This window comes from Lonchura striata, chromosome 5 (genome assembly GCF_046129695.1).
Source record: "Lonchura striata isolate bLonStr1 chromosome 5, bLonStr1.mat, whole genome shotgun sequence".
Classification (NCBI taxonomy): Eukaryota; Metazoa; Chordata; class Aves; order Passeriformes; family Estrildidae; genus Lonchura; species Lonchura striata.
In genome coordinates, this window is record NC_134607.1 from 30,204,557 (window position 1) to 30,231,588 (window position 27,032).

The window sequence follows — 27,032 nt, forward strand, 5'->3', positions numbered from 1 at the left end:
GAGCAAAGCCCTGTGTAGGGAGCCGGGAGAGCAGGGGCTGCTGCTCAGTGGGCGAGGCAGAAGGCAGCTAAGGTGAAGGAGTGGCACTACCCTGCCTCCCCAAAGGGGTTCTCCTCAAAGCCCTGCTCCTATGTTCTGTAGGCTCAGTGTGTCTCAAAAATTAGACATTAAATGAACGGGGACTCCTAAAAACTGTTTGTTTATTAGCAATTGCACAGTTCCTACAGGCATAGCATTCAGAGGCTTCCCCGTGCAGACAAGCAAACATCAACAAGATCATCAGCAAAAAGAGCAGCAGGACAGTGCCCTTATCTGAGCCTGTTCACACCAGTGTTGTTCACACTGGTATTGTTCACTCACCTGTGAGTGAGGTGAGGAAGTTGATTTTACCTACTCAAATTCAACAGTCCCATAAAAAGGCTTATTTTGTCCAGGAATCAAAGGTTTATGGAGACAAAGCCAATGTAGCATCTGAGAATGACATTAAAAATTATACTCAAGCTGCACAATCAATGCTAAAGTCAATGCTGAAAACTGATGTGCAACTGTTCCCTCTAAGTCTGTAATGCATTTGCTTTTCTAAGCAGGGACAATTCTCAATTTTTGTTGCCAGACACAACAAGAAACTTGATGCCAATATTCTCACTTCTTTGAGAGTACAGAATAATAACCCAAACAAGCAACTCAACCTGCTTATTCTGTAAAATTCCACGGGCTGACGCATTGATTTGAGAGAGTTATGTTACCTCCCATTTCTATTGCACGCTAGGAGAAGGAAGAAACCTGTTACAATGTGGGTGACAACCATGCAGGTGTATTCACCAACCTTTACAGTAAGAAAAAGACAACAGTTTAGGCCGGTACCTTTGACAGAAATTTGTCAGTGAATCTCCTCTTTCCATCTCCCCAAAACTTCAGATTTGGCTTTAATATGACAAAGAACTAATGCGAAACCCTATTTTACTGCACCCAGCTTTTCTACTTGGCTTTGCTATACTTGGGCAAACTGCTTTTTGCCTTCTCTTGATCTCCTCAGGATGCAGCAGCCCTTGCCAAAAATAATTTTCCTTCACAATTCCCTTGCAGCGGTTTGCACTGTTTTAATGCTGTAGCATCACATATCCTTTTAATCCCTGCCTACACATTTTAACATTTCAAACACATGATTATTTATAAGCAAAATGCCACCAGGGGTTTGATGAGGTAAAGTGGTTTAGTGGGGACTGAAACTGGGGAAGGGGGAGAGGGGAGGGTGAGTCATCATTTGGTGTTTTTAATCCTTCACTCCTCCTCTACTGGGCTTTGTCATTAGCAGTAGCATTTACTCACTTTGTGCAGGGCCAAGACAGCAAACAAGTTCTCTGAATTTGAAAGCCAAACAATTCCAACTCCTAATTCAGCCATGCACGCCTGCTCCAGCCTGTTCAATCCCTTGAGACCCCTTTTTGTAGCCTAGCCTTCTCCCTCTTTTAAGTGCCAACTCATCGAGGGCCTTTGGCTAGGGTTTTGTGCATTCCCACCTGCTCCTGCAAGAGGGAGAACAGACTGGGATGGAGTGACGCCATCCTTAAGTTTTGTGTTGCATTCAAGGCTGGTTATTGCCACACCAAATGGAGCAAACAGGTTACAAAAACTGTTTGCACAGACAAAGCAAGGCACTTGACAATCACCACCACTCTAACTAAAACACCATTTGGAAACAAGTTGCACTGCACACTGAAGGGGAGACAGCACTTGTTCAAAATCTCCTCTCCCTTTCAGTTGTTGCTCAATAGAGCAGCAAAAAAATTGTCCTCCAGCCCAATTATACCACTCTGCTGATGCTGTAACAAAAGGAGAGAGAGCCATGACAGAAATAACAAGATAACCTGCATCTATAATGGAAGCAACAGCAGGAGGTAGAAGAATTAATTTCTGTCACACACCATTTTTCTTTCGACTTCAGGCACCCTCTCCCTCTCTAAAAATGCCTTCTATACAGATCTCCTGCAAAAACAACAAAAAAAAAAATCTTTGAAAAATGATCCTCCCCAGACTACCTATACCTCACACTTTTTTCAGTTCCACTGAGAAAAAACTCTGCCTTAAGGTATGAGAGCTGGGCAGTGCAGGGACCTGAGCCCAGTCTGGGAATTAAGTTCCAGCTCTGGGCTTTTTAGGGCTGCTTAAGTTTGGAAAAAGTCTTTTAAGTGTGGATGCCTCAGGTTCAGCTGCCATACATGCCCATGTTTCTGCACCAAAATACTTGCACTCAGTTTCAAAAGAGTGAGTACTCTGGAGTTCTAAGCATAATTTAGGACAACTAAGAATATGAAGAACCTTTGAGACTTAGACTACTTATTTCAGTAAATTAACTAGGTAGCAACTGTAAAAATGCTGATGTTAGACAGTATTTAGCTTCCTGGGCTATAAATGGATATAATTTTTACTTACCTGACAGATGTGTCATGAGAATTAGCTAATATTGACACTTTGATCTTTAAAATGCTTTGCCAAGTATTAATTAAGGAAGGAACATTTTGCATTTAAAATACCAAGTATTTTGAAGTTGAATTTGTCTCCAACCCTCTCCTAAAATGGAAAAGAATCTACTGTTTATTTTTCTACATATTCCCCAGGAGATAATTTCAGCAAGACATGAGAAAGGAAGACTGACATGTGGGTCTGTGTTTCAAGAAGGATGAATGAATACCTCTAAATAAATAGCTGTGTTTTGTTGCAAGAACCTTCTCTCCTGTGGACCTTCTAGACAAACCTGTAGTCAAGTGTTACTGGATTAGGGAAAAGGTCACTCATACCCTCCAATAAACAACATTTTGATAAGTAACCTACAATATTTTTTTACAAGACAAATCTCAAAGTGAAGTATGAGAAGTACATAACACATTTCAGATATTCAAGTCTGCAACTACTGGTAAAGTGTGGCCTCATTTCTCTATAGAGGGAAAGGTGCCAACATATGGGCAAAACTCTATTACAGTTCATCTGCAGCCTAGTGATATGAAATATGTACAGAGCTGTGCAATGCTTTTGTTAGATGGGTCACCCTGTAGACTTCTGCTAGAGAAAACTGGAGAGCCAAGGCTTGCCTGCGGAGCCAGCTCTCTCCTCGTGACTCCATGCTCCATAAGGGTAGGGTAAGGGCAGGACTTTTACCATGGGCACTCTCATTGCAAAAATCTAGCTGCAAAGGCATGACATTTGGCCTTTACATGACCCAGTGAATATAAACTCACATTAGAGGGAAATAAAAGCTTGTATTTGATAGCATGTGAGAAAACAACAATATAAATAAGCGTGCCCTACACATCCTGGAGAGATCATTATGCAAGGCTTTCCTGTGGTTGTTACTTCTAGTGGTTACAGCCTGACCTGGTGCCACAGGCTACTCAATCTGGTAGTGCAGAGATGTCATCTCTCCTGAAGCTGAAGTATTCTCCTTAAAGTTAGCCAGGCAACACGGGGAAGATCAAGAAGGAGGGAAAGAAAAAAGACAGAACATAGGTACTGGGAGATGCCAGAAATCACATGCATGAAGACAGATGCAACCCATGTGTAGTGGCCTTGTATGCCCTTTAGGGCTTCAGTGTGACAGGGCAGAAATTCTGTGGGAGCATTTTGCAATGTCACATTCTTGCCCAGAGCCCAAAGCATGCAGAAAATATGGAACAATTTTACCCATTTTGGTGGCTTAAGTCTTATGGATCTAAAGATGTCTTAGAGGTGATTCTGGCAACTTAAGTCTGATTGATTGTCATGTAGATAGAATGAAAGTTCCTTATGTGACTCCTTCATGATAGTCTCTAGAATGGAAGACTTCTTCCCCTGTTTCTCTTCCTCCTTTCATGCACAGTATAGACATTACTTAATGAACTAGTAACTCCTAAATATTTATTTTTCTCCTTATTATCAAGTGTGCCTCTATGCTTTATTTACCTAATCCAAATGTTGCTAAGAATTATTTATAGCATTCACAATATACAAGCCAAGGTCTTAGAAACAATAATTAATTTTACAATAGCCAGTTGGATCCTGAAACTAAGGTGGACATTTTTGAGATGGACACTGGTTTTCAGAAAATATTTTATAATTCTAGAAGTCTAAAAAGCATCTCTGTAGACCTTTCAGGAAGAACCTGTCTACCAGCTAGCAGAGTTTAGTGACAGCACATAACATGATGTGGTCCTCACCCTTCACAAGGGTGTTTGAATCAGGCTATTTATGATGCCAGTGCACACATTTTACATAAGGAATACTGCTGAGAACAGTGAGAAAACACTCAGTGCTACATTAAGAATTAGTTCCTGGGATCGCAGATTACAAAATGTGCAATGAGAACCTAATTTTGGTATCTAATCAGGGCTGAGTGCTCTTCCTCTTCATCCTGTGCAGTCTTGTCTGTGCTCTACTTGATGGTGCCTGCTCCTGATTCCCTAAGGTACACACTCCCCTTCCTTATCCTTGCAGTCACTCAAGATTATTCTGATGTATCATCAGCATAATTCAACAAAATTGGCTTTTCATCATCTCCACCAGCCCGTTTTGTGGTTTTCCTTGCTGCTCCTTATTTTTGAGTGGAAGAAAACCCTCACTCTCTCCATTTCTTTTTGCCTCTTTGTGAGGTAAAGAAACACAGCAAGCCAACATTTCACTGGGTTTATCCATCATTCCAGCTTGGTCTTTCATCTATTTGAAAGGTCAGTCCAAAATTTCATCAGATGAGAATGAGGAAGAGCAAGTTTATTCCACCTTCTCGTTTTACAGGTAACCAAAGCCAAAATTCTACCAGCTATTCTGCCAAAACATTACAATGTATTCTAGCTCAAGTTTCAAATTTAATTTTCAACTTTGACTAAACAAAAATTTTTAATAAATATTTCTAGATGTGCTACACATCAAAATTTATTTATAAGAGCAGGTTCTGCATTTCACAGATTCAAGGCTCTACCTCCAGTTTGTGAGTGGCTGCAGGTAAAGCCACTGCTCCTCTAGGTTCCCATGAGGTCCTCTGATTTCTCCCTTCAGCTCTGCTGTCTTTGTATATGAGAATATCTCCATAGCCACTTTTGAGATACAAAATTAAAACTGCATATGAAAAGGTATTTTCTCCTCTCCAAAAAAACTTGTTGATTTGGTATTACTGCAAAAAGCCCAGCCAATGTGAGGCCAATTAAATTTTGCAAATTACTGATGTTTAGAAGGATAAATCTCTAATTTTAATATCAGATACCTGTAAGAGCCAGATTACAAAGAAGGTTTACATTTAGGAGCTCAGACTACATTTGCACAAAAAAAAAAATTAGAAAAATAACATACTGGAGATTATATTTATTTTTACATGAAGGACAAAATGCTAGCATCCATCTCTGCAGCAGGATGTGTGTGAAACTCTGCCAGTTTCACGATCAGCTAATAATTACATTGCCAATATTATACTCCTCAGCTTCCTAAAATACAGTGCTACTTCATATCTTTTAGTTGTTTCCACATACATACATGAAATGACATTTTAACTGAACAGAGATATCTTTTATAGCTCATCTGGCACTCAAATCATGCTCTGCTGCTAAACAGGCCCTTAAAAACTACAAAGAAGAAACCAGCAATATTCTGCTTATTTCACAAAAAGTGGTAACTAAAGATAACCCTTTCCGAGTTTCCCAGAAGTAACAGCTGAAGATCGAGTGGTGAGAAAAATGTGAAAACAACTGACAAAAAAACTTCTACATGTACAAACTTGTCACACACAAGGCAGAGTTCAGGAAGTGTCACTGGCCTGAACAGGGTCATTTGAAATGTATTTTTAGGATCTTGAGGCAACTAAAGTTGTCTCAGTAAATTACTTCAAACTGCATTGTTTTGCTCAATACACATTAGAAGGTTTTAAAGGACTTGATTTTATACTTTATAAACCTACATACATTTCAAACTGTGCCAGATACTAGTAATGGAAAGAATCAATGCACTGCCTAATCTGTAAATCTTCAACTTAGGTACAATGTTGTCAAATTTGATGATCTTCATTTCAAGCAATCTTATATCAGTAGACAACTCTACATAAACCAGACATCACTTTGCAATGCTATTTGCAGCTCCTGCAGTTTTCAGTACTACTGGTCAGCAGTAATTGTTGAAGACAAGTTAGTAAAACCTGAAAGGCTAGAATTACAACTGTCCCAGCTTGTTAGACATTTAAGACATAATCACTGTCCTCTTTAACATCTAAGTCATTAATTCTATACTTTATTCAGCATTTGGAAAGGTTTAGTTGTCTGCTTCCAAGCTCATCAGTCAGGCTCTGGGAAAAGGAAGGTGAGATCGTGGGAAAAATGCAGTATGGAAAAACCACAGGAACCAATCTGTGGTAGCTAGAAGTTCATGACTGTCACTGCCCTGCACATCAGAGACACTCAAAGTCTCCTGGGGAATGACTTGCATAGACACAGCTTTGCCTCATACACAAATATATACATACAAATACACAAGTGCAGGCACAAAGTTAGGGGGTTCACATTATTATTAAATACAGCTAAGGAAGGCAATTTTTTAAGAAATATAATTGCATATTCGCCAGCAAAGTAACAGATTCAAGAGGTTCTAGAAAATGAACCAAAGCTCTTATTATTAGAGAACTATTGACTCCAGGTTTGAAAAAGTGACCTCAAGTGAGCAATGATGCACTTAGCCTGGAACTTGCAGCTGCTGTATTTCACTGTCAATTGAATTGCCAATCCACTGTGCAATCTTTTTCTGCTATAACCTCACATCTTCGGGGCAAGTATACCAAAAATTACTATATATGGGGCGCATTATTCTGAGTTAGACTAAATTCCTCTGGAAATGGAAAATATGTCTGCATTACTGAATTTAAGAATCCCTGTGGGTATTTATAAGGGAGTAGTGTTTTTTTTGTCTTTTCAAGGGCACTTAGTGACAACTTCATGTCATTTTTCCTGCAAATAGTTCTTAAGCATGCAAGTGACTAATAGCACATGGCTCCATTAAAAGCATTTGGGTATATATTAGCCTCAAGACCCACATAATAGATATTCTATACCACACACACCCAATATGCACAGTAATCAGATTGTGCATTGTTGGCATAATAAAAGTGGCTGCCAATTTAGCATGATTTATAATATGACCAATGTCAATGATTTGCAAACATAAAAAATTGACACATGCTGTGAAATACTTACATTCACTTTTCCACTAAGTCTTCTTCACTATAATCAAGTTATTTTCCAGGACAGTTTAATCTTCTTACTAAATAAAAGAAGGCAACAATTAAAAATATGTTCATATGCATTAAGTTATGTTCAATAACATTAAATTTATTAAGTTTAAAATATTATTTAATATAATCTATAGTGTAATATAAACTTGTAATTTGTTTATACACAGTCAATTTTATTACATTTTAAACACAACTTTATCACACTCTAACTTTCCATCCTGGAGCTAAATAGGGCAATGTTCTCTATTTCAATAGCTGCTAGGATAGTAAATCAGAGGGACAGTTGCTCACAGATGTACAGTTAATTACAGAAGAACAGAGAGCTAAACTGATGCATTGCCCAAAAGAATGACTAGCATTACAGATGGGTTATTGTATGGCTTGGTACTCCTCTAGCCAGAGCTTGAACATGCTCTGACCAGTGTCAGTACTTGGTACCTCCCCTGACCAAACATTTAAGAATGGAAGAGAAACAATGTCTGTCCCTTTAGGGAAGGATAAAATACCATAAGGTAGTTTTTAACATCACTCTACATGCCAAAAAGTGATAAAAAGGGTTCAAGTAGATTGTTCAACATAAATGTGGAGATGACAACTGTCTTCAAAACAATATCCCAGACAATAGACATTTTGAGTGTTGTATGCCTCAACTTGTTCCTTACGGAGTTATTTCTCAGTTGCTTTTAGCAATGCAAGCAGTGCACAATCAAACAGTTTGCAGCACAAGCCAACACATGTACTAAAAGACCACCACATGGCAATTCCAGGTAAGAGAGCCTGAACACCTGGAAAAATCCAGCACCTTTTCTCCAAAGCCACCTCATCTCAACTGAACGTGACTTTTAGACTCGCGTAACACTGGCTTTCAGGGAAGTAAGACACAAACATCAGCAGGACTTTTATTTTCCCCTCATGCTTCTTGAGGCTGCCCAGTCCTAAAACAAAACTTATTTTGCTAATGTTCCATGGAATTTAATTTCCTGTGTTCATACCCTATATGCAGTTGCTTTGGGAAGATGTTTTATAAGATTATGTACATTCATCTCTTTGCAGGGAAAAGCTGTATGAGGGAACAACCCTCACTGGGTAGAGGATGAACATGTATGCTCAGCAAAACTGTGAGATGAGGCATATGGGAGAAGAGCTGGGTGAGATTATTAGACCACAGCTGCATGATACAGCCTAACTGGAGAGTGTATGATTGGACTGAGCAAGGCCATAGTAGGGAAGTGTAAGCAAAGCAGCCAAGCCAAGAGACAAACAGACAAAAAAATTAGACTGTAGGACCAAGATAAAGGGCAGATTTCTTTCTATGTCTTACCAACAACAGGAAAAACAGATCTGGTGCAACTTAAACATGTAAAGGAAAAGAAAATTCAGAGGTAAAAGGAAGTACAAAGGAATGTGAACCATTATCATCCTGTTGACAGCCAAGAAGGAAGGAGGTGAAGGTAGTAGCAAGGAAACAAGACTTGATCCTGCTGAGAAGTTTGTTTTATATATCCATGTTTTCTCTTTCCTTATGAGCAGTTTTGCAAGCATTGCTTAACAGTCATTTAGGCACATCTTGCACAGTTGGTTCCCCTTCCAGCCTTGCAGATGCCAGAACTGAGGTGCATGGAAATCAGTATTTGTCTGAGCCTGGAAAAGTAATCAAATGCTCTCAACCTTAACTGTTATGTCCAGCCAGCTATACCCCCAATAATAAAGGTATATCTTTTGCTAAAATATCAGAAATGTATTTATTGAGCAAACTGGTTCAGCCATAACCCAGGACCTGGCACAGAGTAATTTAACTACTTCTGTGGCAGTTCTCACATGGATACACCAGGCATTTCAGTCTGTAATTCAGCTGTGCCAGAGAATGATGTTACCAAATTGTATTCAATTTTCTATAAAATTGGAAGCCTTTTTCATAAGAGGCTTGGGACACAAGCCAGAAATCTTGCTCACTGTCTCCCTATGTATTCCAACTGAGTCATCAGATTTTCCACATTTCTCCACTCAAGTGGCACACTGCTTTGGATGGACACAGGTGGTGCCATCTGCCATAAGGCTTCTTTGGTTTGCTTGGTTTTGTTTCTTCCTTCTACCTCCTGCTCATAGCACAACAGCTCTTTTTCAGTATCTTGCACTGGATCTGGTTTTTCATGGTATGAGTTTGGGCAACAGGCCAGTCAAAACAGACTCCTTAAACTAAAGGAACTTCAATACATATTGTTAGCACAGGTCCTCTAACAGCTGGAGGCACTTGCAAACTGACCTGAAGCAAAAAGTACTTGGACAGCACAGAGAAATTGTTCTTTAAAGATAACAGAAACCATAAGCACAACAGAGCAAGTGGGTAGAAGAATGGTCATATAATCTAACTCCAGTTTAACAAGGCTAATCTTCCTGTTTCTTCTCTCTCCACTGGCTTGACAGAAATAGTCCTGCCATGGATTGCCTTGTGGAATAGGAATCTATCTTCCCTGAACTGCTTCTTGGAGAGTACTCCCTCTCCCCTCCATAACCCACAGAGGACAGCAAGAGATTAGACTACTTTTAGCTCTTATCCTCTCTCAATCTGAACTATCTTAATTGCTCCCACCTTTCACATGACAAATTTCTGTCTTTCAAATCAAAATAGAGGGAAAGGATGAAGACCACCTTGTATGGTCAGTGACACAGCAGAAACAGGACAACAATGAACAACCTTCCCATCCTGCAAATGCCCTCTCCCTCATGAGGCAACTGCACTTCTGTATTTAGGGTCAAGGTCTCAAATGCCATCATTTCAAATAGATGAGAAACTCAGGCTGATGGGTTGTCTCCAAGTGCAAAATTTTGCAAGCAGGTAACATGCTGCCCTGGCACTGCAACTGCCAGGGAGATAATGGTTTCTGAAAGCAGCAAGGAACAAAGTGTGACACTTGTTCTACAGTGCCTAAAGATGATGCTGCTGTAAGTAGGAATAAGAACATATTGAGGGTTTTTTTTTTCCTTTTTTTTTTAATGTTTGTTTTAGAGCTAAAAACAGATCATAACCCACTTTTCTTTGAGGAATGATCTTTTTTGTTTGTTAAAAAGGGCAAACACTGGGTCAGGGATGGAAAGTTGTGCTATCCGGTTCCCAGACACAAACCTTAATCCCCTGAGCCTTCCACTATATCTAACATATGGAGCAGATACTTTTCATATAGACTTTTACATGTCCATGGAACTTTTATCCGGCTGTTGAGCTAACAAGCACAGTGCCCTTGACAGGATGGAGCACAGAGGATAAAACTACACACTGTTTTTGGAGCTTGATTTTGAGAATGGATCTTTACATTTCAGTGTTGGGAATGCAACATTAAAACACTGAGATAATGTCCACATGGAAACAGGATATAGAATTTAATATTAAAAATTTTAGGGTGGTATCAGATGACAACCTAATACTCTAAACATTGCAGTGTATTTATATCTCAAATTAGCTCAGAATCACACAATATCTGGCCAATGCATTACCTTCCCTTACTTTTATTCTCTTGCTTACATGACTCTTGGTCATCTCTGTTCTGCCCTCTCCATCTCCTTGACCACAGACACCAGATCTCGCTTCTAGCACATGAGGTCCTGACTTTTATTACTGACTTCCTTTCTCCTCTGCTTAGCTTACTGCTATTCTCTTGGCTGGCTCTAGACAGCACTTTGTCAGAATGTGAGGGCACTGACATTTTTTTCTGAAGCCTCTCCCTTTCTCTTAAGAGCAAATGAAGCCAAGGCTAGCCACCATGACACATCCCCTCCATGCAAGGGACCTATTTGTGCAACCTGGTGGTCTCCCAGCAATGCAAGATGCTCCCCATGTCATGAGCATCAGCTAGCACAGGACACAGGAGACAGACCAGCATTACACAGCAGAACAAACTCTTAGTTTTCCAGCAATTCAACATAATCCTGGCATAGCCAAATTTTTAAATTACCCAGTGTCCTGGTTTCATCCAGGACAGCGTTAATTTTTTTGCAGTAGATGTGAGGGGACAGAGTTTGGAGCTCTGTGGGTATGCCTATTCTATACCATCCACACAATCACTGGTGGGTGGGGGGGGCAGGGGTGTAGAGAGTTGGAAATAAGGGACTCTTATAGGAAGAAGAGTGTGGCTTCAGGTCACACAAAAGAGTGGCAGGTTGGCCATTATTCATTTCCTCAGGGTTTCAACACCTCAGGTTGGTTGGTGAGCACTTATTTCCATGTAAATCACCCTTTTTGTATACTTTAGGCATTAATATTGTTGCTCTAACTGCTCATTTTTGTATCGAATTGCTGTTTCCAGTAAATTGTTTCTTATCTCAACCTGTAATTTTCCCCTTTTTATGTCTCCAATTCTCAACTCCACCCCTGGAACGAGAAGGGGAAAGAAAGCAGGGTGAGCAAGTGAGTGGCTTGGGAAGAGTCTTGGGGATATGGGGGGCGCGGGGGGGCACTTATCTGAGGAGTGCTATTCACTTTCTAAACCATGACACCCAGAATTCAAAATTAACCAAAGATCACAAATTCAGTTTTCCTTTCACTTTCCTGCTCCTTTGAAGTCCTAAAACACTATTTCTGTTTCCCTCTGTTCTCAATTCTCATATAGTCCTCTTTTTCTTCTTTTTCTTTAATCCTTTAGCCTCTATAGGACAGGAAAGAGGAGGCAAAGAAACATATGGGAAAACGAAGCAGACTGCCATCTGTGTTTGTGCTGACCCTAAAAACCAATATAAACACAGACCAGTTAGACTGGTTCACATTCGCCAGCAGTTTTCAAAGTACTAAAGTAGCCCAATCATTTCAAAATACCAGCAAGCATTTCACTGACAAGAATTATTAGGGATCCTGTGTTATTCTGGTGTTATACAGACTTACAGGTAGCTCTGTGCTTGCCATGAAATATTCTACAGCTGCTGCTTTGGTTTAAAACAACCCCAGCAACACCAACCATCCCCTCTTCACAACACAGTTGTTAATTACTTACTGAAGAACACAAAAATTCACCAAAATTGTTCTACTACCATTACTGTTCAATCAAGGTAAATGGTGCATCATTTAAGAACACTGCTCCAGAGCATCACACTTCAAAAAAGAAAATCAGTATCTGTTATATTACATTCTCCCTGTCATCTTCATGTCACTGAAGGCATTCCACAGGCAGTTTTACTTCTGACAGCACGATTTTCTATCAGTCTGCTCTTCCCTGGATTTGAAATGTGATACTACATGAAATTGGATCCTGGCAGCCTCAAACATGCCCAGGCTTGCAGAGGAGGTTAAACAAAAAGAAAAAGAAGTTGTTTTTTTTTTAAACACAGGGTGCTAGTAAAACTGATTTTAAAGTGCCACTTCATTTCTCTCAATTGAAAGTAATATATGGCCTCTATAAAATCTTTCATTCTAAGTTCTTGAAATTTGAGCAACAAATAATGGTGTGGAAAACAGGAGTAAAGACATAACATAATGAAAAGTTTATCCTGAGCACTGTAGGGCTTTAAATGCATTCATACAACATTGAACAGAGAAGAAAATACAGGAAGAAGTGAAGAGATGTGAGTTTTATTTTAAATTTTATTTAAAAAGTAAAAATCACCCAAAATTCACTCCTTTATTATCCTGAACTGAGATATCCATTCTTCTGAAGTGAAGTATGAAAGGATGTAAGGACTACTGGTGTGATGAACCAGGCAAGCCTCACCTGAGACCAGCTGGATGGATCAGTGAAGTTTCCAGTGTCTTCTTTGATAATGACTGATTTTTCCCATGGTAGCCCATTGCACTGCAAATTTCATTCTTTTGTTTGTTTCTAAAAGTGGAAAAAGGAACCACTACAAAGCCTGGTTGGAAGATTGAGTGAAATTTCATCTTCCCCACTGAGAAATGTATAAAAATCACAACCTTCTCATTAATACAACAGTGGCCTGTATGTGCCTTTTGCTGAACAGATCAGAAAGCATCACAGCAATCCAAAGTTATAGCAGCAGGAATGTCTCATTTGTCCATCAAAATCAATGAATAAGGTGAGTCTCAGCCTAATTACAAGCAATATAAGAACACTTTCCTCTTTTAAATCATTCACAAGGGCTCTTCTCATCATCAGCACCTCTCAGAGAACCAGCCTGATTCCCTCCACACTCTCCCTTGGTTTCTCTGTGACCTGTCTTCCTAATCTGGAATCTTTCAGAGCTGGGAACTGGACCCCCTGCCTTGTTTCCCATCATCTGCACTGATTTATGTTAGTAAGCCAGGCCAGCTGGCTGCCTGCACACCCAAACAGCCCATACACCCTGATACTGTTCACTTAAGAGAAAAACAAAACAAAAAACCAAAAACCCCAAACACCCCTCTTCCCCAACCCAAAAAGCACAACAGTCTAGCGAGGCTTTGCCTGCCAGGTTAAAACTTGGTCTCTCCTTGTGAGCCTAATTCACCTGCTGCTGCTGAGCACAGACCCTTCCCTGGGTGTAGCTGCTCTTCTGCTGGCTGAACACCTCTTCTACAAGTATTCCAGAGGTATTTCTAGGCGGGGGAAGGGTACAGGCTACTGTTTCTAGTTCACGAGGAAAGATACATATGTTGACACTTTTTTAAAAAAGAAACCATTCCAAACAGTGATAGAGCTGTCTGGGGCAGATACGGTCCTATCTTGCAGAGCAAGGCACAGCAGGTTCTGGAATCCCCGGCTCTGCAAACACTGATTTCCCCCCACCCCCTCCATGGGACCTTAACTTGCCCCATGCTCCCAAGCAGAGGATGCACACATCACATGGGAAAGTACTGACAGGGAATGGCTGGGCAAAAAACCCCAGCTGATCTCCTCTGTGTTCAACCAACTCCAGCCTTTCCCGTACTAACAACCAGTTTTTAAAATTTCCTTGTTTGTTTTTTGTTTTGGTATTATTATTATTATTAGGGGTGGTTGGTTTCTTTTTTTAGGTGTGGTTTTTCTTGGTTTCCCCCCACCCCCCCCCACCCCGGATCCCTCCCCATAAAACTTCTGTCTTTCCTGCTTCCATGGGCCATGAGCTACAAGAATAAGTGCGTGTTCAGTTCAAGCACTTTTTTTTCTGCCAGCAGAGCAAACGGCGTTTGGATGCACACGAAGGGAAAGGCAATATTTATAAAGGAAGTTCCCACATTTCCTCTTCAAACAAATCACTTCTGGCTGGTTTTGCAATTACAGACCTACCGTAAAAAGGGGGTGGAGGAATAAAAAAAAACATTGGGTATACTGTTTCCTTTTAAAGTCACTTGTTTCTGAAAATCAAGCTTTCAGTGAGGAAGGAGTTAAGCACTCAGGACAAACTGTCAAGTTTTCAGTAACTAATTTACTCTTCCTGTAGGCCTGGAGGAAATCCACAGCTGCCACAAATATTCCTTGCTCATTTCAATACCACTCGTTGTGAAATGGATTTTAATGGCCAAGCAAAGCCATCCAAACCGCAGGTGTAATTAAAGCCACTGAACCCGGCTCCACAGAAGGCCGGGAAGCGCCCTGTGCCCTACCTGGAGGCGCAGGGTGGCAGGGTGGCAGTGATACCAGGACACTGGCCTCATCCTGGGCACAGCACGCAGTGCTGCTGCTGACAGGGTGGATGGATCCTGCTCACCGGGAGGGCTCATGACGGACGAGGTGATGGACGGAGCCAGAGGCTTCCTGCAGCCGGGACTGGCAGCTGCCTGTGCTGTGCCTGTGCCTCTGCAGGGCAATGCTGCGGCCATCTGGAAGCGTTTGCTCTCACCCAGTTGTCATCCCATGCCCTGCTCTCTGGGTTACAAAGCTCTGCCACCCCAAACCCACCTGTTTGAAGTGCTACAATGCTAAAAACCTCTTCATCCATGGGCAAACTGCATTTGACAAGCTAATTTCCCTCCAACAGAATGGCTAAAGTTTGCAACACTAGCATAGGAAGTAAAGATTTTTCTGACAATTCACAGTAAAACAGTTTACTATCTGAATTGACATACCTTAATTTCTTCTGCAGTGAGTCAAACTACTAGTCTACCCAAAAGGTTGGCAGCATTCTCCTGGTATTGAAATCTGCATTAGATCCATACCCAGGAAAGGAAAAATAAAGGTTTCCCGAAACCCTTATCCAAAGCGTGGGAGGATGGAAAATAAGACCAGCATACCTTGCTGAAAATAATTCTTGAGATAAAAGATATGATTGCTCTGGCACTAACCTCCCTCCTCCTTTCCTCCCCTTCTCAGTCACAGTGACATGCAAATGCTTTAGGAAACTCCCTGCCCCAACTACACGCTTTTTTTCATGTTTAACCTTAGGTTAGAACACAATTGAATTTGGGCTTGATTAACCTTTCATGTAAAAAATTCCCACACCTTTGAGTTACTAATTTCATTTGATAACAGCTGCAGAAAACTTGCTCCATATTTTTGAAATTAAATCACTGCCAAATTCTGTTTTCTGGTGCCAGCTTCTCAGAATAAGTATAAAAAATCTTTCCAAAACAATTATATTTAAGTTATTAATTAACACTACTTGGAATATTATGACTAAAATCAATTAGTTTATGTAAAGGTATCTACAATCCTGAAACACAGTAACAGTGAAAAGAGATTCTTTAGTTGATGAATAATTAATACAGCTTTTCATTTGTTTCACCTCATACGCAAAGTAAGACAAAAGGAAAGTCATTAATGGAAGTGGATCACAAAAGTAACAACACCGATCATTATACATTTATAACCACTAAACTGTTTAAGTGAAAAGTTTGCAGGACCAAAAATACTTCTGCAAAAGAGGGGAGGGGGAGGGGGAGGAGAGGAGAGAGGACAGGAGAGAGCTGCCTCCTCAGCTTGTTTGCTGTAAGTAAGCAGAAGATCAGTCATCAGCTTTAAGACTCTGAAACCTCTGTCTTCAGACCCACAAGATTCATCAAAGTGGCTTCCCACTTCTGGAAGCAAAACACTGTTGTCTGGTCAATTACCTCCATATTTTTTACCATGAAGGCATGTGATTTTATACCCACATACTATTTCCTCTCAGGAAAGCATCAAAAGAAGCATTTTTCCTAGTCTGACATGCTCCAGGTTTCTTGGCAAAGCACAACTCTTTAAAAAGAGTGGGTTTTAGTAAACAGTGTGCAGATTTCCTGGGGATTACCAGAACTACATACCTCTTGTTAAAATATGCTTCCGTGACATGAGATGATGTCAACGGAAGAACAGCATAAATCATTATTTGCTGCAAAACTAAAATCTTAGCATGTGCTAACTTATAACATTCCTTAACTTGATTATTCGGCTAGGAATTAGAAGCAGTTGCCATTATGCCAGTGGTCTGACACTGCTCCGCTTTCATCCTAGTTAACCATTAAATCTTTACATCATTAAAAAAAAAAAAAGTTGGATTTGTACATGTTTGTTTTTATTTTCAAAATCACTCAGAGTATTTCTCCAGAGAAATGCCAGAGATTAAAAAAGTATCTAATTAAATGTTGAATTACAGCAGAGCACTAAGAAATGACGGAGGTGTTTGATCAAAGAGTTTCCTGTATGCCCTGTTAACAGCTCCTTTGTGTGAGGCAACAATGGGGATATTTTCACACTGTACAAACACTAACTTTGCAACATTTCTGCTCCAAACAGGAGGCTCGCCTCCTTCCCCCAATACACAACATACCTTCTCCTTCCTTATTACATTACTCCTGCTGCCCATTTTTTTGTGCTTTTCCCCATGGCCTCCTTTATATCCCATCAGCTGAAAACAGAGCCAGCAACATTGAATTTCCTACCTCCTGACATAAGCAGACTCAAAAATCTAGACAAAACAAGCTGTCCCATTTCTGAATTATCTGTGCACTGATTTCAGAATCTAAAACCCTTTTGCTCAGGAATGAGAAATGATGTGGCTTCCTTCATGATAATCTTTCTCCAAACAAAACTTACCCAACTGTGATGACACAAAGCTTGCCTTGCCTGGGACAGTCTTGTACATGGAAAAAAAATTCCATGAGACTCATCTTCACCTGCCTCTTAGGGTACTGAAAATGAAAGATTTTCCACTCTATGAACGACCTGCTTTCCTTGCAGCACCCCTCCTTACTGGGTCAAAACTTTTACACACCTCCTAATTGCAAACAACATGCACTGCCACCAACCCGTTAGCACATACTTTTCATATCTTTCAAACAGATGGTAGTTTGGGGATGAATTACACTTGGTTTCACAGCTAGCCCAATCCCAGGCACAGTGTCATCACCACAGACAAGAGCCCACAGATTTGCTTCATTTGGTTATAAAGGTTTGCTCCATCTTCGCATTGATAAACTACTTAATGGACAAGAATGTGGCTTAAATATTCCCCAGATCAGGAAGACTTTTTAAGAAGCAGCACTAGCTCACTCCACTTAAAGGGAAAAATGGTCTTTTGGCTAAGAAATGCCCTTTATTCTGCTGTGTTTGTGTCCCTGTGGCTACAGAGCTGCAAGGAGGATGTGTGAACTAGAAGTGATGTTAGAAAGGCAATGCTGTGGTCTTTCTGGCATGAAACCTATTTTCTACCCTGTGCTGACAGAGCTCTTGACATATTATGGTCTGGAACCTGCATTATGCCTATGGCCATAAACTGACCAGTTTTGATTTCTGGGTCTCAGCAGTCGCCAAGTAACTAGAAACAGATTATTTTGCCTCTGCTTACAGAGTGTTAAAGTGAAATGAGATCCTGGGTGAATATGATGATTTCCCCTCTCTGTAAAGAAATTGCAGGTTTTTTTCTGTATTTCCTCTATATAGAAATACTCTGCTAAGGAACCACTTGCCCTGTAGGACTTGAAGCACCCCACAGCAAAGCTGTCTCTAATTGGCATGCCTATCTGCCCATCTCACACAACAAAAGACAGCATTAATCCACATCTTCAAGACTTCAATACTCATTTAAGCAGAAGGTCAGACACCTAATGGGCTGTCAAGTTCAGGCTGTCTATCCCTCTGTCTTCCTGGCTCTCCAAGTTCCCAAGCCTTGACTGAAGGTCCTCAAGAACTGGGTACTTTGTTTTCCTGCCAGAGCACTATGAAGGCCTAGAGCACAGGTGACTGCTTTGCAAATTTAAATTGGGATGACATATTCTGGCTTCATTGAAAGACAGAGGGAAAAAAAAACCAACCAGGAACACAGGAAAGCCTGAGAAGTGTACTAAGGATGCTGTTTGTCCTGTATTGCTGGCATACTTCAATAGAATGTGAATATATATGCAGTAGTCTGCATCGTGCTTTTTGACCTGAACCTTATTATGACTGCTGCAGTTTTAGGATACCTCACAACAATAACAACTGTGTGTAAACACTGTGTAGCATTGAGTAGTATTAAATATTGCATAGAATATATATATATTACTAGATATATATAATACACACTAATCTGTTTAGTAGCACTAATGGTAGCATGATTGTACACCTTTCCCAGGTCTTTTTCAGTGCTGTGAGTCATGGAATGAGCTTGGAGACTACAGTCTGGAATGCAGAAACTTTGCTACAGCTCCCAGAAATTTCCAGGAGGTACACAAAGAGGAGGGAGCCCCTTTCAGATTTGTTGGGACACAGCCCACTGCACATACTTGCTTTTGAACAGTCTTGTAAAACCAAAACATTTTTTTCCAAACAGATCACAGGTCACGTAAGCTTCCCAAGGGATATATTGGTTACAGATGTTTTCATGTAATAAAATATTCCACTCAACTGCAGTATTTCTAACTGATAATGCTAAAACTAAATTACCCTTGTCTAATGGTTATGTCCCCAATGTACTCCTTACCATGGTAAACACTGGCTCATTTGTTACCATTCAGACACATAAAATTATTTTCTTTTAATATGAGCACACCACAAAAGATAATGTATTTCAAGTTTGTAAGAACTACTTGAACTTTTCAATAATATATACTTAAAATTCACTATTTTTGCATATTTCCAGAATAAATTACAACTCTAAGTTTCAGCATTATCATATAAATTTGCATTTAAAAGTTTTCTCACTCTTTAAACGTGAGTGAGTCTAATAATTTTCCAATATTTATTCTTGAACTTGGAATATTTAAGAAAAATCACTCAATTGTCTGAATGGTATAATACTAATAATGAAACAATCAATTTGATGTCCTCCTTGCAGAGTTGTTAGGAAAGGTCATTGTGATGGTATCTCTAAAATGAATGAGCAGTTCAAAAGAAAAAAAAAAAAAAAAGGAAAAGGGGAGAAGGAGATAATTGTCTCTATTCAAAATACGCTTACAATATAGTGCTTACAAAGATGGCTATGAAGAAGGAAGAAAAAAAATTGAAAAGGAAACAAGTAGTCTTTGACTATACCAAGGAGCCTCCCTAAAACAAGAGAAGCTCATTGCAGTTGGATGGGACTACATCTCTACGAAAACTACCACCTCAAAATTTTTATGTACAAGATTAAATTAATCAGGCTTGAGATAGCTATTCATCACTGCTGTCCATTTTGGATCATCAAGATACTTATGCTTGGATTTCAAATACAGACATTAAGAGCAGTGGAACAAAGTGACTCTTGATGTCCTGTAACTGTTCTATGTTGCCACTTCACAGACAAAGTCAATCTAATCTAATTACATTTCAGTCAGACTGGAAACAGCAGGGGCAGAGCATCCTCTGTGGAGGGAGACATAAGTCACTTAGCACTACTGGTGTTATATCAAAACTAGAACCAGTCTATTTTTAAGAAAATGTGTGAATTAGTAAAAATTGGAAGTAGGCTGTCAACACTTAATTAAAGAAAAGGAATTCTTCTTCAAATTTCACAATGCCACAATCCAGGTATTCACTGCTTTAATGCTAATGTTGACTTCTGAGCTAAGTGTAGTTACCAACCTTGATAAGCAATTTTTGCAGTTATCCAATTCAAATGCATGCTTGTGCTTGGTAAAGAAAAATGTAACTTCATATTTTAGCTGTGGTCAGAAGCATGCTTTAATGATGTTCTATACGGAGAAAATGTGGGAGCATTTCCCTCCACTCCCCCATCCCAACTGAAAGGATAATTCAATCTGCAGCAAATCACTTGAAAAAAGTTTAATTCAGATTGATGGAGATGCTGTCTAAACAAAACGTAGCTGAACCTGACCTGAATACAGTGTTTGGAAGAGGACGACTTTGTTTTGGTTCCAAGAAATGTGCCAAGAAAACTTTACTCAGCTGACATTTTCACCATAGTCCTGCTTATCTGCCTATCACTCTCCTTCTCATCATCATATTTGATTAACTGTGAATTTATTCTGAAACTGATGCAGTAATTAAGATTGCTTCCATGTACAGGAGGCAACAATGGTTCTCTGATGGCTCCAGCATTTGGGAGGGAGGTTATGCAGCACACGAAATGCAAAGCAACAGCCCTGTTCTGTTGCTCAAGATAACATCCAGGATAGGAACAAAGCAGTGCTTTGTGACAAGTCATTTGCTTTCTGACAAAAAGTACAATCCAGTTTTTCTAATCAATTGCTCTCACATAGAAGTCTGATGATATTTGAATTTTTTAACCGATTTAACAGTTTTTAGGGTGGTATGACTAAACAGCACTAAGAGGAGTGATTTTTGTGCAGCAGTGACTTTACAACACATGAGTTTTGGAAACTCAAGTACTCCTCTTCCCTTAAAGAGCCTTTAGCATGGTAATCTGGCCTAATGAGAAAAGGACCAACTTTCTGGAATCAAAATCACCGGGATGCAGAAGTGGGCCCGATCTGCCCGCAGCAGCTGTGCTCCTGTTGAGCAGCAGAATGCTGCCCATGGAGCACTGGCTGTCACAGTACCTTCCTGAGCTCTCCTTTTCCCTTGTTATTTTTGCTGGCTGCCACAAAAAGCCTCAGCTTGTTGACATTACTCCCTGGGCAGAAAATCTCGATTTATTTGTAGTGCATGAATAATGTGAGTAGCAGGAAAAAGCACAAATAAAACAACCTAGAAGCTCATCTATGGGCGGGGATGTGAGCAAAGCAAAACTATTGAGAAATTCTCCTGACTCACTTATTAACATAGAGCTTGCAGGGTGAAAAGTTATTATTTAAAATCCATTTTTTAGTATGTTTTGTGATAACTTTTTCTTGCCAAGGACAGCACCCAGAATGCACAGCTAAGATGTCCAATAGTGTCTGTTGCTCATCTTCCTCTCTTCCCCAGCCTCTTTGCAGTCAATACCATATTCAAAACCACACACTGGCTCCCCTGAACTAAAATTTTTTAGTTTTCAAATAAATGCCCAATTAACTCACCCTTTACTTTAAAACATTGTATGCAGCAAAATGCTCCAATTAAAAATTGAATGTCTATTAATTGAAGCCCAAAGATTTTGTTAAGGCAAGTTTCATGAATACTAAAAATAGAAATGCATTCATAATTTTTTCTTCACTTTAATTAGGCTTTTTTTTTTTCTTGGCTTGAATTTAAATATCCCTCTGCAGTATCTTCAACTGCATTGCAGTAGTAGGAACCCTGCACACAACATAAGAGCCACAAGAAGAAAAATAACTTGCCTTTTCCATTCTTTCTCTGAAAGAGGAATGTGAAATGGAAGAATGCACCCCACAGAAGAAGTGTTGCAGTTAAATAGAAGAAACTTCAGAAAATGAGACTCCCAAAACCAAATGAAACTTCTGGTTGATTTGTGTATAGACAGGTCTTGGTCCATCCCTAAACTATAGTGTTAAGTGATGTGGAAGAAAACAGCACTGTGCAGGTCAAGGTGAAGGTGATATAACTAATGGTACAGCAGCCAGACTAAGGGCAGGTCAGTTCAAAGTAAGCTGAAAAATATGCTCTAGGTAGCTCTTTGAATGGCATTACTTATAGCAGTCACAGAATGCAAGGTCATGCTTCTTCAAACACAGGTTAAATTTGTAGTGTGCTGAACTAATCTGGAAAGCAGCGACTTGAAGGATGACTTCAGGGCTGGCATGAGCCACAGCTAAAACTGGCAGGCATGCAGTGGCTAAAATGATGAATGAGATCTTTCAATACCTGAGTTAGGGGAAGACACAAAGTAGGAAGCATCATTGTAGCACTTCAGAGGGGCGTTACTAGGAACAGACAAAGTTGAGGTTATCCAGGTCAACCGGGTAGTAAACAAAACAAAGCTAAGTAGTAGTCAGAGACCTCTGCCTGCTTTGCCTATGCTGGAGCCAAGCTTCCTCCTGCTACTGCTGGCAAGATTTTTCCATTGAAAAATGGAGCTTTGAGATAAAATTCAGGCAAAAAAAAAGAGGGAGAAGTGTTAGAAATTAATGCAAATAAGTCGCTGGAACCTTTCATATTTGCATGCAGTAAATTTTCCATCATTAGAAATAAAAAAAAGAGAATGATGACTTTTTAAATTGCTATTATCTAGCTCAGGCAGAACTTCCTGGCTATGTGGTGAATTTATACAAGAGTATAATACTACTAGCTGACCAAAGTAGAAGAACACTATGTTATAAAACCCATGAGCACATATTTATTTCTTGAGTGGGCCTACGAAATCCATTTTTTTTCTTTATCTGCTTTAAATGGATGCACCAATTTTGCTGGACCCAATCTGAACTTCTAACTTGAGCATTCTGCTGTAGATGTGATACACAGCCAGTTTCTTTCTCTTCAGATACTGCGAAGAAGCAACTCAAATACCCAAGACTGAGTGCAAGGGAACGCAGTGAATTTGAAGGCAAGATGCGCCTGTAAGCTTTCAAGCAGCTCCTCTAATCCTGGAGTCTGAAAGCACTGGCATACTTTCCAGGGGTATTTGCAAGCCACCTTGGATTGTTCCAGCATGTGGGATTAGATGGAGGACAGGGACTTACCACCTAGAGCTCCTTAACTCTGGCCAACCCAGTTATGCTAAGCAGGACAGTATGGGAGCTATCTTATTATTTAAGCACTTTTTGGCCACAAGGCAAATAGTTTCACCAGGACTGTGACAAAGAAGAATTGGGCAAAGCAGGATAGGCTAGATATGTCCAGGTTTAAGATAGTTAAGTTTTATGCCTTTGAAATCCACTGTAAAAGTACTATACACTTTAGTTTAATAAAGGAATTAATATCCAAGAACTGATATTATGCAATGGCAGCATTTCCTAGCAATCAGTGAGCTTTAGGAATGATGCAATTTTGTGGTCAGGAGACAGATTAAAAAAAGACACATTCCCTCCTCCAGTTCAGCTCCTCTGATCAACTGTTTACAAATCCATAGTGCTTTGTTCTCTCTACCACCATGAGAGGTATTTACTGTTTTTATCATCTCAGAATGGAAAAATATTAACCCAAAACAGCAGCAACTATTGCTTTTTCTTCTCAAATCTGTGTGGCATTAAGTATAATTACATAAATAACTGGAATGGCAGAAACAGGCAATTACTGGCTTTGTATTGGTATTGGAAAAGATTATACTGTTTTTATCATGTCTCTCAAAGAATGGGTATCTTCCAAGTCGACTGTCAAGAATACTGCTTGCTGCTTTAATGCTGATACGAAAATAATCTTGTAAAAATAGTGAGATGGTCTTTCCACATACTTCCTACCAAGACTACTTAAATAAATAGTTTAACCTGCTATTGACCTAAAACCTAGTTGCATAAACGTTTTAAAAATTATTATCCGTCCTGAGTAGATAAAAGTAATCTAGCAAAGTCAAGGATAACATAAGAAGTCCTTTAATGACAGCTGCATTATCTGCAGCCTCTATTAGCATATGATTTTTCTACTGGCAAAGCAGATTGAAATGAACTATAAGAACACATGTATGTGATAGCTCTTCCTCTTTGTACAAGACTGGAAAGAGACAGATACATATACAGATACATATAAAAGAAGAGTGAAAACCTGCAAAGAGCTCTTGCAAGAAGAGTCTCAACTATTTTTGCCCTGTTTTTTCATTATAAAGATTGCTATACCTTCTTCTTAAAACCAGTAAGAAAAATTACAGAGATCGTAAGAAAGTTAAATATAGAGGTTGTGCCTACCCATACCTGAGCTACCATCATCCCAAAGTCAATAAGAATGACTGCATACAGCATTTATTCCAGTTTTCTGAACAAATGCTCAGAACCAGCTAAGATAATTAATTGGGTACAGTTCATCCAGTATGCACTGGAGATACAAAGCACTACAGGCACTCCAGTGGGAGCAAAGAGGACAGTGTGCTTATCAAGCTTAAAAAAGGCTATCTCAGGAAGGCAGACAGCAGCTTCACCTACTAAAAAGTCCCCTATTTTTAATATCCTGTGTTAGCTGGTACTGCAAGAGACTGCTCCACTCTGTGGTCTGTAATGTGAAAAATCTCTCGAGCATCTCAACTTTCCTCCCCTGCAATCAAGGCAGCGATGCCAGATGCAAGTTTGGAAGTCTTCAGCATTTTGTCTGACAGCATAAATGTTATGTTTTTTCATGAACAGCAGTCATCTGGTCTACTGCATGCTTTCACCACCTGCTCATATCAGGCACATAGGAAGGGATGCTTGTGCTTCAGTGATCAAGCTGGCAAGTATCTAAAGCTTTAGCTGCTACAGGATCACCCAAACCTTTGGGTTTGTGGTTTGTTTTTTTCCAAACACATCAGTTCTGGCATTCCCTTTCCTCAGTTTAAGGAAACATCACCTTTTCTACAGACTCAAACAGCAGCCATGTGGTCCACAGCAGCATGCTAGAAATGGTTAAAATGCTGTTAACATTGTCCATGCAACTTCAAAGGGATTCAGCTGCCCTAGGAGGTGTTTCCTGGGCATATACCTGACCATATGCTGCAGCATTAAAAACCATATTTTCCCATATATGCAGATCTTTATCCCTTCTACTTCCTTTGGCATAGTCTGTTTGTTTTTTTTTCTGATATCATTACTAAATTAATAATCTCACAGCCACACATATTTCCACTTCCTGAAGTGTTAAAAAAAAAAAAAAAAAACAAACAAGCTCTTGATATTTCTGTCAATAAAGACAGACTCAGGATCAAAGAAATGAAAAAGCTAATTATGGTGCACTATGTAACACCTCTCTCCCAAGCCAAGTGCTCTGATTAAGTTAACCATCGTGCTAATTATAACAGTGTTTAGCACAGCTGGGGCCAAAGAAAAGCCATCTTCAGAGCATGGTTGCTGGCCTCAGAATGAGATTAAGCATATACATACTTTAATAGAAATTTTCCTACGACTCACCAAATAATAAATTTTAAATATTCAAAACCATATTCAGTTTATTTTATAATTTTTAAAAATTGTGGACATTTAAAAAAATTGATGTCGTTTGTTTATTTTTTGACATGAAAAAATGCTGGAGTCAGAAGCTTATTGTGCAGAAATTGAGTTACTGTCTCCTAAGGGAATGTACAGCAAGATAACACATCTTTGCAATTTAAAGGGAAGCCCACTCTTCTGCGTTTTCTAAGTCAATACCATACGGCTGTAAAGCATGCCAGTGATGAGAGAGGAAGGCCAGTATACTCTATACTTTCATTTAAAGTGGAATGAAGTAGCATGCAATTACTGGCAAAGCCACCTGCCACACTTCAGCAGCACATTTGGATGGAGAATGGGGATGATAGTACCAGTGAAAAATGTCATAAGAGTGTAAGTGAAAGTTAATCCTTCCCACCAATTCCATGGAGGAGAGAAAAATATAATAAATCAATAAATCCCTGCAGCTCAGAAAATGGTATCTTCAGTGGATGCTTACAATCCTTGTTCCACACAGCATAAATGGAAGACATTTTTAAATGGTTATGTAGTTATAACCATATATTTCATTCATCACTTCCCTCCTTGAAGAACTCTTCAGCATTTACTGGCAGTACCTTCCGGTGCATCTGCTTGAAGGATAAGCACTACTTACCACAGAGCTAAAAGGTAAGAAAATTGCCTTGGATTCAGTTTCACTCCTCAAAATGGCTGTTTTGTACTTGCTCAGTCTCCCTGAGACTTTGAGTAGCAGCAGATGAGCAGACGGTTTTTCAACGTGAATTCAATCATTAACTCTGAATTATACAAGTCATCTAAGCACAATGAGGCAACTAATGCTCCTGAGTGGATATGTACTTTCCAAATTCCAGGCATGTACACAGTACTCCTGTTTCCTGCACAGATACAGCAATCGCTGACACCCTTATTATGGGCCACCTTCCCATTAATTTCTCATGCATTGCATTGGCTGACTTAATTATATACACACACATATATATTTTAATAAATACGGCACTGTTTTATGCAAATTGATAATCTGAGTTCCTTACTGCTTTAGTAGGGTGGTAAAGGCTTAAGTGAGTTTAATCCACTCTCTGGGGAGAAAGGCTAATTATTGCTCTGGTTTGGAAGGTAGAGAGGAAAGGTTCCTCAGAGGGAAAACCCAACAAATTGGCTGAGATGTTAGAGAAGGTCAAAATGTGGGAATAGCACCCTTGACAGGGTGAAGACTGTGACACAATGGGGCATTATTAAACATCTTGGGCAGGAGTCAGTACTATTTTGGGGGTTTGTGGACCCTCTAAGGGTGTTCATGATGAATTTCAGTCTGTCACACACCTTAAAGAAATATAGCAATACAGTGAAAATTAGGGCATTTTAATCCTCTTCTTTTTCACTGACATCCTTGGATGCATGACCCTGTGACTAAGTATATCTCCATCTGCCTCTGCCTTCCTGGGAGTCACAGATCCTTCTAGATGTGGCTGCTTCACTCCAGCACCCTGCTCTGTATTCCCTTGTATGAGTGAAGGAGATGGGTAAGGCAGGAGAAACAGGGATGGAAAAGTGATCTTTCATTATCTCCCAGTCCCACCCTCTCTCACCTGCTAATTAGCA

The 27,032-nt window shown here is 39.8% G+C and overlaps 1 protein-coding gene across 3 annotated transcripts in view; it reads right to left on the minus strand.

The window, feature by feature from the left end:
* PLXNB2 (plexin B2) overlaps nucleotides 1–27,032 on the minus strand; it is a 248,868-nt gene that overhangs the window by 107,009 nt on the left and 114,827 nt on the right. For all 3 annotated transcript variants that reach the window (XM_021555245.2, XM_021555246.2, XM_021555247.2), the window contains one exon: nucleotides 7,200–7,266. In XM_021555245.2, coding sequence (XP_021410920.1) covers nucleotides 7,200–7,201 — 2 coding nt within the window. In that variant the 5' untranslated portion in view covers nucleotides 7,202–7,266. The remainder of the gene's footprint in view (nucleotides 1–7,199; nucleotides 7,267–27,032) is intronic.